General features: G+C 32.1%; 1 protein-coding gene across 1 annotated transcript; it reads right to left on the bottom strand.

The window, feature by feature from the left end:
* Positions 1–91: 91 nt before the first annotated feature.
* On the bottom strand, positions 92–4,647 carry LOC145618625 (CBL-interacting protein kinase 2-like). Its single transcript, XM_081673398.1, has 2 exons — positions 4,476–4,647; positions 92–2,092 (listed from the first exon to the last, which is right to left on the bottom strand). Exon 2 carries the CDS (start codon positions 1,669–1,671, stop codon positions 298–300), a length of 1,374 nt encoding a protein of 457 aa, XP_081529524.1. The 5' UTR covers positions 1,672–2,092; positions 4,476–4,647; the 3' UTR covers positions 92–297.
* Between the last annotated feature and the right edge of the window lie 8,019 nt (positions 4,648–12,666).

The raw sequence follows: 12,666 nt of genomic DNA, 5'->3' as shown, positions 1-12,666 counted from the left end.
TTTGCCGAAGCACCATTTGATTTATCATGTATCAATATAGTAACAAGACAAAGAATCAACTGCACCTCAAGTTCATATTCTTTGTGCAGATCGATTTCAGAATCAGTTCAGAATAAGTAATCTTTCAGATCATAAACACGCATCACATATGGAATCACATATTTACTCGAGTATTAAAAACATATTCCCACAAGTATTACTATTAAAGTTAACAGATACAAAGGGATTAAACCTCAAAGACTTCAGCTATTAAGGATGCGAACACCAACAGTACGGAAAAAGCCAAGATACATTAATCTAGGGCTCTGCTGAAGAAGGTGACGGCAATGGGAGCACAGGTGAAGATTGTGCTTCTGGCTCACCTTGCCAAGTCCAAATAATATCCTTGAGAGCTGGTCTCATCTCCTGCTTCACAACCTTCTGATACTCGTACGAATCCCCACCACGTTTCTTCAGCTCCACCATATGAAAGGTAGGAGTAACCTCATATATTTCAGCATCGAAAGATAAAACCCCTTTCCTCCCTTTACATCCTTCAAATCTCATGAGCCCTCCATCTTTCTTCTTCACCGTTAGCTTTGACTTCAGAGCTACTTCCTCCAGCTTTGATATTATTGTAGAAGCAGATTGACAGGAAGAAAATCTAACCTCCTTTTTCTGGCTCCTCTCTTCGAATAAACCGGATAAATCAAACCCCTCTGAGAAGGAGATAATATCGAATGCATTCAGGTTATAACAAGACTGAGTTTCTTCTTGCTTTGCTTCAAGGTTCTCAGAAGGCCCAAAGATAGCATCAACATCTAGCACATCAGGCTTCATATCATTAACTACAGGCCTAACTTCTAAGAGTTTAGAATCAAACCCTTTTCGGAACCAAGAATTCTCCATAATCTTTGCTGTTGAAATCCGTGTCTTGGGGTTTGGATCCAAGATCTTGACAAGCAATCGTCGTGCATCTGAGGGAATCCAATTAGGGGATTTAAATTCTGCCTTTCCAATCTTTCGATACATTTCCATCAAGTTAGAATCTTGGAACGGGAGATATCCTGCCAACAGAACAAACAAGATTACCCCACATGACCAAATATCAGCTTTTGCTCCGTCATAGCCTCTCCTGAGAATAACATCCGGAGCAACATAGGCAGGGGTCCCACAGGTGGTGTGAAGCAATCCGTCTTGCTTTCTGGTATCAGCGATAGCACTCAGCCCAAAATCTGTGATCTTAAGATTTTCATTTTCATCTAACAGAAGGTTTTCTGGCTTCAAATCTCGATGGTAAACACCCCTACTATGACAGTATTCAACAGCTGATATTAATTGTTGGAAATACTTCCTTGCAATATCCACCTTCAGCTTGCCTTTAGCAACCTTGTTGAACAGCTCACCTCCTCTGACGTATTCCATGATAAAGTAGATCTTGGTTTTGGTGGCCATAACTTCGTACAGCTGCACCACATTTGGGTGCTTCACAAGTCCCATAACAGAAATTTCCCGTTTAATTTGCTCAATCATTCCGCCCTTCAAAACCTTCTCCTTGTCAACTACTTTTATTGCAACGCTTGCACCAGTTTTGATGTTTCTCGCATAGTACACCTTTGCAAATGTTCCTTGTCCAAGAAGCTTTCCTAGCTCATACTTCTGCAACAAGACGGTGACTTTGTTTTGCTCCATCTTTAAAGTGATGATTTATTGTTTATTCACAGCAGTGTCTAATATTCTTACTCTATAGTAATGCAATATCAAGAATCAGTCAGCCATCTTCGCAGAGCTCATATGTAGAAACAAGATAGTCTTCGACATTCTTGGCAACAGTGGGGAAGTAAAGCTCAAAACTTAAAGAACAGCAATCGATGTGCTTATTCTTATTGACAGCTGATGATGGTAGCTCAAACAGAGCTCTAAACAAGGAGGGTTTAGATCGAGAATACTTAGAAGTCAAGCACATCTTGCAGCATTCCCTATGTATTTTGGAAAACTGGAATTCCAACAGTCGACAAAAGATAAGCTAAAAAGATGGATGTTTGGACAAAGACCAGGATTTCAGTGCTGCAATATGATACAGTTGCAGCAATTTAAATACGGACTATTTCACCTGCAAAGCATATTTAGAAGGTTTTGTCAGCTCAGTGTTAATTGACTTACTTCAGAATATCCAGCACATTCAACAATAGATATCTACTTGGATACTCAAATCATTTCCAACAACTCAAGAAGTGTAGTACACAAACAAGCAATTGCATACAAACAAGTATCATCATTTCCAGATATAAATCTATAGTACAAAGTTATGTAATGATATCAAATATATCCTAAACGAGTAAAGGTTACTTACAAGTATGAGAAATTGTGAGCAGAATTACGACAAAAATAGACAGAATTCATGCATCACAGTATAAGAGCTGATGTGGTGTTACCCTACATACCTAAACAACAAAATATTCCAATTTTCTTTACTCTGTAAATAAGTAACACAGTTGACATGGTACCAAGGTTACCCTAGAAAATTTTAATCATCCAACTCGATTAAACGAGAAAGGGATAATATATTCACAAGCATAAGGTTAGTTAGCCATACAACCATACTGTCACTCAAGAATAGTGTTATCTACGACCTGAACAACAGATGTGTAAATGAAATAAAAACCTACAAAAGAAACGGTCACTATATAGCAGGTTGTGTTGTTACAAAAAAAACATATACTTCGTATATTAGTTTGTCTTAGATGGAAAAAACAAGGGAGGGCTCACTTTAATTTACACCTCATAGATTATTCCTCCTCCTCTCAGCTTTACTTTGTGACCATACTTAAAATCCAGGAAATTCTATACGGGCATCGAGACAGGTAGTATTGGTTAAAACATCTATGGGGCTAACATCTATAAAAGTAATAACTCTTTGTTACTAAAATAAAACAATCCAACAGCACTTACAGAAAATTTATTATATACGAAGTACACATATTTCTAACGACGTCATTTCTCAAACACAATACAGTTTACTCTTTATAATCGATTGTTAAGTCATATTAAAAAGTATAGAGGTTGAAGATAAGAGCATAAAGCATGATTATCTCACTAAATTGCTACAAAAGATGCTACAACCATTTATGATGGGAATAGTATTGTTTTTATAATTTCAGTTTACAAATATTTTAATCAAATGTCCTGTCTCATAAAATGAGTTCAGAGTATTGTATATCACACAAAATTTATCTGTTTAAAAAAATCCCTAAAATGGGAGAACCTCAAAAATTATCAATGCATCTACCCATGCTCCTATGTGGTCCAAATTGTGTGGTGGCCTACTAAAGATTCAAACTCAAATCAAATATAATAAAAAAATGCTCTAAATATTATCTCAAACACCTATTTAATTAACTAAAACTTAATAAAAATTTGATTTATATGTTCTTCCAATCAAACAAGTTGCCAACATCCAAAAAACACCTTGTCAAAAAGCTCATCAAATGGAAAAGAAGATGACTAGACTTGGCTTCGCTTTAAGACGTTAAAAATCAAAATCAATCATTATCCAAGACCAAATTTGAAAGTAGGAAGACATATCTACTAACATGATTTGTCAATTGGACAGGTAATTAGTTATTTCTTGTTTGTTTTGGTAGGTTTAAGTCATCTTCATGTGATATACAACAAATCAAAGTCTTAAACATCTTTTTCGAGCTAATGATCGTGGTTGGCCCATCATTGAGACACAAGGAAGCAATCCGGGCACATGGGGCAATGCCACATTCACTTTGGATCCAATTGAGGCCAAAAATTAACATGAATGAATATTTCTATCTTAACCCTTATCATATATATACTCGTATAAAAGTTCACATGCTCACGTGCGGAGCATGTGAGCTAAAAAATGTGAGAGGATATAATTTTACATCCGGGTGTATGATGGACACCCCCGACAAATTTGGGGTAAGTTTTAGTAAAATCCAAATAAGGGTTTCGGGTTTTGTTAGCATTCATTAATTGGGTCGGATCTCAATTACAATAATGCATACCTAAACAACAACAAACTTATAGCAGAAATTCGACGGTGGAAATTTGAGCAGTCATAGGGCTCATATCACAGCATAATCACTCTTATAATCAAGCAAAATCAACAACTTTAATGACATACATTAACAAAATTTAACTTATTTGTATAATTTCAATAGATTTTCTTCTATGTGTATAATTTTTACAGAATTCGAAATTATTCAAGGGAATTATTTTGTGAATACTCACATAAATTACACTCAATTATTGGGTCTCAAACTATCAGAAATACAATGAACAATGAAAAAAAGATTCAGAAATTCAAGGAAACAATGAACAACAAGGCAAAGTTATAGTCTTTTTGATCGATATAACATAGAAATACAAATTAAATTGAAACCCATAAATTATATGATGATGATAAATTGATATATACAAGAAAATGAACCAAATTTTATCAGGAATTCAGAGGAATGCATTACCTCATCGAAATCAGTTGAAGGAGTAGGAAAGGTGGGATCTTTAATTGTGGAGGAAAAACCCAAAGCAAAAAAATTGAAAAAAAAGGGTTTTTGAATTGGAAAAATGTGTTCCTCCAATGCCTTTGGAATTTATAGGACTACCACATACACTTTTCTCTCTCTTGTTTCTCTCACTTGTTGTGTAGTTTGGTGACGCATACAACTAATCAATCAGTTACTACTTACCCTTCTTACTTTGTGGTGTGGTAGGCCATTTAAGTTGAGTCAATTTGTGCATCATTATTGAGGGGGTTCTTTCCAAAATTATAGTGTATGGTGTTGGAATGTATAATAGGTAAGGTGAATGAACTTAGATCATTTGTATCGCGACACGGATTTTTTTTCATTCGTCTGTTGCGGGCCAGACTCTGTAGGAGTGATTGAGTGACGGTAACGATAAGGATATCTGTTCTTTTACAAATTTAAATAATAAGAAGCCTATAATTAGGTTATTTTTACGGGGTTGACATGTGGAACAAATCTTATCGGGAGATCATTGTCCATTTTCTAAATGAATGACATTGAACTTCTTTCTAGATTGAGAAATATAAGAGAGATGTTTTTATTAAGGAAAAATATTATGATATAATAATATATAGTAGAAATAGTAAATTCCTTCAAATCCTACATACCCATAATTTATTTATTTTAAATATTGTATATGTAGTTTTAAAGCATGCTTGAAAGTTGGAATATACAAGTTGGAACATACTTCGTATATATTCAAAGGTGACATAATATTGTTTCAAGAGATGGAAGTAGGGTATGCTACATTGGCCTCGTACCATACATTTGTGACTAGACCTTGGCCAAGCACGACTCACTGCTTTAATGTAGTTTCATGTAGTGTCATTGGCTAAGCCTTGGCCTACATTCCATGCCTTGATTGGCTTCGGATTCGGATTCTTGCTATACTGATTGCTAATCGAGTAATTGATCAACCTTTAAGTTCAAATCCTAACATTACCATTTGTCACACCTCACACCCCTTCAATAATTATCATCTATGAAGTATGTTATTTGAGAATTGAACTAAGCACATTTACGATATATTGATAACCGTTACCATATATATATGTATATGTATATGTATATATACACACATATATATATACACACATATATATATAAAGTCATAATGAATTTCAGGTTATTTCATAAAAAAAGCCTCGTCACAACCGTCATTAAAAAATTAAAATACTCATATAGTTCTTTATTCTCTAAGTACCAGTATGTTTTTCTGTTGTAATTGTCTACCTTATATCACCTTAGTTTTGAATAAAAAACAAACACAACATGCAAAATAAAGTTACATACATTTTCTAAACACATTAACAAGCTAAGTGAGAATCCCAAAAATTTACTTTCATTGTCTTCATTCAATGTTGCTTACTACCTCCTACTAAGTATATAAGTAATGAAATCTTTGCCATTTCACTATATATGTTTCTTTGAGTAAACTATATTATGTTGGAGGTGTATATAAAAACTCATTGTTTATTTGGTGCAAACTAAATTACACTATATACATATTGCTCATTGATGATAATTTGTCCTCCAAAACAAAATGATTTTTCATTTGTTATATACATAAATTCTCAACTCTTAGAATTTTTAGTACGAGTATATGATTTAAAGGGCTCATTCATCTATCATGGCAATTCATTACAAAATTATTATACTTCATGGGCAGTTAATAATCAAATCTAAAATTTGTCGTTATGTTGAAGAGGCATAAATAATTTCATTTAGTGTATGCTATAATAATGCAATTATTATGTTTTAATAATGAAATTATTACATGGATTATTATATAAGCACATGCCCAAAGAACATAATCTACCCCACTACGTATTGGTACATTACTGCATATACAATTTTTCATTTGACAAATCAAAGGTAGAGATTTGGGGATATTTAATTAGAAGAATAAGAAGAATTTTTTATTATTCTTTTGAAATTAAGTATATATATTTAAATAAGTGAGTTCCAATCAAGTATAGGAATAGATACAAAATTCATGACGTAAAGTAGACTTGTCTAATAAAAATAAAATTCATACTCATTTTGTTTACTAGTAATTGTTTCAGCACATAGTTTTTCAAAGGGTCAATAAAAGTTTCGGTTGAAGACAATCATTTGATTAATTGCTAAGGTTAGACGATTGATAACCTTATTGTTGGCATCATATAAATAGTGTAAGGATATCATACATATTTTTTTTTATGGTAAGGAGAAGGCCCATCCTAGAAAGAAGGATGTAAGAGAAATTCCTCATAAGATGTGCTTGGTGAGATTCGACCCTTGGCCTCATGTTTGGAAGTCGGAGAACTAACCAACTACTATAGCCTCCTATTTCATATTTTACTTCTTTATTTACTTCTCTGTAATAAGGAAATGTACACACACAATAGTAATTTTTTTTATTATTTTTTTTTGTGTAAGTTTCACATCGAAACATCCCGCATTATCTTCAATAGGGTAAATTTTTGGCCCAAACATTAATTTAATCAATAGAAGAAGTTATTTTGAGAAAATTATAAAAATAAGAGTCTGTTCTCTTCAACTTAATTTCAGTTCAGTTTAGTTCAGTTAAACTCTTACTTTCTCATAAACAATTCATTTCAACTCTATTTAATTCAGGTTAGTTCAGTTCAGCTCCAAATCTCCAATTAGTTCAGTTCAGTTCAACTCAGTTCAGTAAATCTAACATGCTCTAACACAATATATTAAAATTTACACTATATGCTACTTAAATTATATCAGTTGGTTAAATAGTTTTGAAAAGTTTTTCGTTTGCTTCTCATTCATGAAGAGACAATGCATTTAGAGATATGATAATTGATTGTTTGATGGTAAGCATAGTAATGTTAATTTGGTGATCTAAATGAAAAATTGGCTTTCCCCTCTATTTTTTAGGTAAGATGGTAATAATATTAATTAGCATTTGGTGATCTATATATATATTTTTTATTTTTTTTTATTTTTTTTTTTTTGAAGGCAGTGATCTATATGTTATTAATTAGCTAGCATTTGATTATGTTTTTTTTTTTAAATTTAATTTTATTTAATTTAATTTTTTTTTTTTATATCCATTTTCATATTTGATTAATTATAAAGGATGTAAATAAGGTGTATTAACTTATTTTCCTTACGAGTCGTGCTTTGATTGAGCTCGTAACAGACCAATTGATGTCGTTAAATTGTAACTTACCCAAAAACTCAACTTTCCTTGGTACTTTCACAGGCCAATTATTGAACTTTCTTTCTTTATTCTTGTTGGGAGAATATTCATTGTCCACATTTTTCCCATCAAATGACAAAATTGTTGCTACTGTAAGATTCATTGATAGTCTTTATAACAATAAGCGGCAATTAGTGCCCAATTGTACAATCAAACAATCACATAATTCAAATTGACATAAAATAGCACATTATTGATAGAATTACGTGCTACAATAATCTTATTTAGTAGTAGTTGATTAAGCCAATCACCAGGTAACACCTACATATATTAAAACCATTGGAATTTAATTTAGAAGTGAGAGAGAGTGATATGTCTTGCCTGCCATATGCCAAAACTCATTGTTATTCTTTTTTGGAGAAAGTGACTAACGGTTGTTTGCTAAACAAAGAATCTCTTGGCTCTCATAATTTGCCCATTTTTCATTATAATAATTATTTCTATTTTGGAAAACTTGGCAATTATTGTTATTATTATTTTCTTTTTTGAGGTGAACGTGGTGCAAAGGATTAGAATATGAGAAAATGTTTGATTGACTCATCATAAGAGGAATTTTAAATACAATACTTGACCTAGAAAAGTTAAAACTTAAAAACCAATTAATTGATAAGGTTTTCTTTTCTTTTCTCAAATTAAATTACATGCAATAAATTTACATCTTTCGAGTTATAAAAATAATGAATTAGTTTTGGATATATAGAGCCAATAAAAACAACCCTAGAGAACAAAAAGAATGCGACTATAATTTTAAATTAGTAATATTTCATATTTTTTTTTTTTTGACTTTTGAAGGAACACTATTTTTTCGATGAATTCTAAATCTCTAATTGCTCGAGTCATTGTCTTCAAAAAAAAAAAAAAAAAAAAAAAAGAGAGAGAGAGAAAGTCATGAATGACGCTAATAAGAATCGTTGATATTAAATTATACTTTAAATGGTATTATCATGATATCAAAATTAGGGGTGTCAATCGGGTTTGCGGTTCGGTTTTTGGTTCGATTTATCGGTTTTCGGTTTACAACGGATCGGTTTTTAACGGGTTGGAATTATTATCGGGTCAGTTCGGATCGGTTTTAAATAATTTCGGGTCGGTTCGGTTAGGTTTGTTTTTATTACAGTTTCTTTTCGGGTCGGATTATAATCGGGTCGGGTTATAATTGGTTCGGTCATAATCGGTTCCGGTTAAAGTCGGTCGGTTTAAAAACGGTGTTTGTCAGTTTAAAGCGGATTTTGGGTCAAAACATATCGGGTCCTAGTCGGGTCGGGTTGTAATCGGTTCAGGTCATAATTGGCTCGAGTTGAACTTAGTCGGTTTGACAACTGGTTTTGCCAGTTTTAAACGGGTTACGTTAACGTATATATCCTAGTATATATATCCTCAACATTCTATAATTAGTTATTCAATAGATCATACGGAGTATTAATTAGTTGTTTAGCTTTAATTAAGTCCCTTTTCTGTATAAAGATTTTCAGGATCAAATAATAATAACAAATCTAGATTTAGCTTTTGGTTCAGAATTTTTTAATACAATATAGTGTTCGGCTTTAAGTTACAGGTTGTAAACGATTTGGGTTTATCGGGTTTTTGTCAGGTTTAATCGGTTTCGGTTTACAATGGGTCCGGTTGCTATCGGGTTCGGAAGTACTCGGTTCGGGTTGTTCTCGGTTTCGGGTTGTATCAGTTCGGCTTGATAACGGGTACGGTTCATTAACGGTTCTCAAACATTCGAATCGGTTCAGTTTCAGGTTTTAAAAAATCGGGTCGGGTCGATTTACGGTTTTAAAATAACAGGTTCATAGCGGTTCGGTTCCTTTTCGAAACAGTTCGAAACGGTGCGGATTCACCAGTTCGGGTCGGTTTTTGGCAGCTCTAATCAAAATACTTCTTCGTTCACTAATACCAAATTGCAAAACACTTTATTAGTATCAATAGAATTGAGCTTTTTGTTGGTGTTTAGATGAACCATTTAAAGAACAATTAAATACCAAACTAATGCGTATAATTATAGGCATTCATAACTCAAGCTATTAAAAATATAGAAGATTGCAAAAGAAACAAAATAGTTGGATGGATAAATTAACGACATAGACTTATTGCAACTTTGCAAGAACATGCATGTGGTCCGACACCAATTGCCTATATGAATTGACCGTTTGCTATCTTCTTGCTTTTTAGTCTTGTATTCATTCTACATGTTGTGGATGAATAATGATGTTCACAATCAATATATTTGCCTTTACACTTATGATACAAGATATTTTCTCCATACTAAAAATTATATAAAAAGAAAATAAGAGATGACTCACTAGGTATGATTTTATGATTTATATGTTGGGGTATTATATTGTGAGGACTAAAGTTTTGATCAGGAATCCTTCTCCTTTCATTTTAAAATAATAATGGTTTACATAAAATACTTTGTTGTTGGAGGAAACTTGGAATAATGATCGGTTATACTTAGACATTGAATTAATTCACACGTCATCTAGATTTTCAAATATTAAACATTTGCAAGCTAAGGTACCACACATTATTACGATATTTTTTCTCCGTTTTACAACTTAATTTATCTCTATCCTCTTTAGAGCCAAAGTACCTACATGCATGGTCTACATTTTTCATTATCCTTGATTTGTGTAGCTATAGATCTATTGTAACTAAGTAACTTGAGAAAATGGAGCTGAGGGAGTATTATTTTTTATCTTAGATATTCTACGAAATTAATTTCTAATTTAAATTTATTATTTTGCTATTTCAAATTAGCTGATTTTATTGGCTATGTCAATTATTTTGATTGTATATATTTCACTATCTTAATGAAGTTGATTTCATTTTTAAAATCATTTCAATTATTTTTAATCACAAAAGGTTAATTTCCCAAACCAACAACCCACAATTATAGACAGATGGAGCATAGGGTCTCAAATCTCAATGGTAGTTAGCATTGAAGGGTTATGTGGATTTAAGAGTTATATCTTTAGAATAATTGGAGGACAGATACCATATGAATTACGCTAAATAATTATACCGGCACCAAATAAAAAAAAAATATATATTTTATTTTTATGTTTTTTTTTTCTTTTTTTTGGTGCTCAAGAGGGGAAAAATTATTTTATTTATATGTTTGTGATTGCAAGACAAATGTTTCTTGCCACTTACTTAGTATTTGTAAACTTTTCACTTGAAATATATGATGCTCTCTGTTTGATTTTGAGCTGATCTAACTTGAAATATAAGTGTTGAGTCAGATAGGGAGCAAAACGGAACACGAACATAGACTAGTACAACCAAATGCGATATGTAAAGCTTATTTTTAAGAGAACAACACGACTTATAATTTGTGCCATATGTATGTGGGCCATCCTTTCAAGCGATAATAGTCAATTCATTCATTCATGTCAATGAAACATTTAGATAAGTATGGATTAACAAAAATGGTAACAGTTAGAATACATGTTAAGTGAATTTTCCTAGAAACTTAAATGGACTCGCCCAATCTAATCTACTTTTTAGCTAACAATAATAACAATATTTTAATATGGCATCTTATTGAATGCATTATAACAACAATATCTCAATATGGCAACTCATTTAACCAAAAACTTATAATTGACTACAATATCAATGTGTCAATCAGTGAGTGAGTAGTTTCAAGAGTCCAAGATGGGATATTCTCCAATCCTATTCAATCCTAAAGGCTGAGATCCGGGACTAATTTTCAGTCGACATGTAGATTCTAGGTAGCCAATCTGAATTTTTGATTTGGTGGGGTGTGATATGATTTTCTCATTTGACTAAATTTTAATTTTTTTAATACATTAAATTAAATTTTTAAATACGAGTAAAAAAAATTATCAATCGTATTAATGTGTATTTTTCAAGTATGTTTTTTTTTTTTTTTTTTTTTTTTAAATTTTTAATTTTTTTTTTTTTTTTTTTTTTTTTTTTTTTTTTTTTTAGTTACTGATAAGGGATTTTGGCAAATAAAAATCAAACATAAATATGATCATATCGTTTGTGTAAAAAGCTGATATTTGTTTAAGGGTCTGTTCACATTTATTGAACTGAATTGAGCTGAGCTGAACTGAACTGAACTGATTGGAGCTAAACTGAATTGAACTTTAATAGAGCTGAAATGAATATTTTATGAGAGAAGGAAATTAGGAACTGAACTGAACTGAACTGATTAGAGCTAAACTGAATTGAACTGAAATTAAGCTGAACTGAACATGCCCTAAATAAGCTATAAAAAACATAGCCCAGCGCTAATATGTGAAGCTTTCAAAGTTTTACTCTTTTTTTTTTTTCTTTCTTTTTTTTTTTTTTAAGGAAATTCAAAGCTTTACTCTATGTATTAGATTTTACAACTGATGTATATTTACTTTACACCCGATTTATTTAAAAGAGTCTTTATGAGAATCTTGTAAAACGAGTTTTTATGTAGGGGTTTGTGGTTTTACCAACTCATGGCTGTTAGCAATGGTTTGTGGTGGTACCATTACCACCTCACTTGTTAAAAAAAAAAAAAAAAAATAATCTCAGCTCTACGGCTCTACCCAACTGTGCAACAAACTCATCCAAATTAATTGGAAATTGTGATCAAACTTGGACACAAAAAGGCCTGAAACTTTTGGATTGCCTTTCATAGTTGCTTGTGTATGTGAATGTGGTCATTGGAACAATAAGAACAGAGATGATCAATGATAGACTAAGGAGATGACATCCTAATCACACTAACACCGCCTAAGATACCCGGAAAAAATGGCCTCCTTAGATCTCGAGGGTGTCAGCAATGTCCATGTCAATCACTAAGCAGCAACAGAATATTCTCTTAGAATGATCATATGCTACTTGTACTTGTATTAAGCCGAAGAATAAACCTACTTGAGGAAAGGAAGAAGAACTGAA

Source organism: Chenopodium album, chromosome 26, assembly GCF_948465745.1.
Source record: "Chenopodium album chromosome 26, dcCheAlbu1.1, whole genome shotgun sequence".
NCBI lineage: Eukaryota > Viridiplantae > Streptophyta > Magnoliopsida > Caryophyllales > Amaranthaceae > Chenopodium > Chenopodium album.
Note: the sequence above shows the minus strand (reverse complement) of the source record. Positions and strands in the feature narration are given on the sequence as shown.

Bases quoted from the DNA above. Each gene is read 5' to 3' on its own strand.
- LOC145618625 (XM_081673398.1), bottom strand. From the start codon at position 1,671: ATGGAGCAAAACAAAGTCACCGTCTTGTTGCAGAAGTATGAGCTAGGA.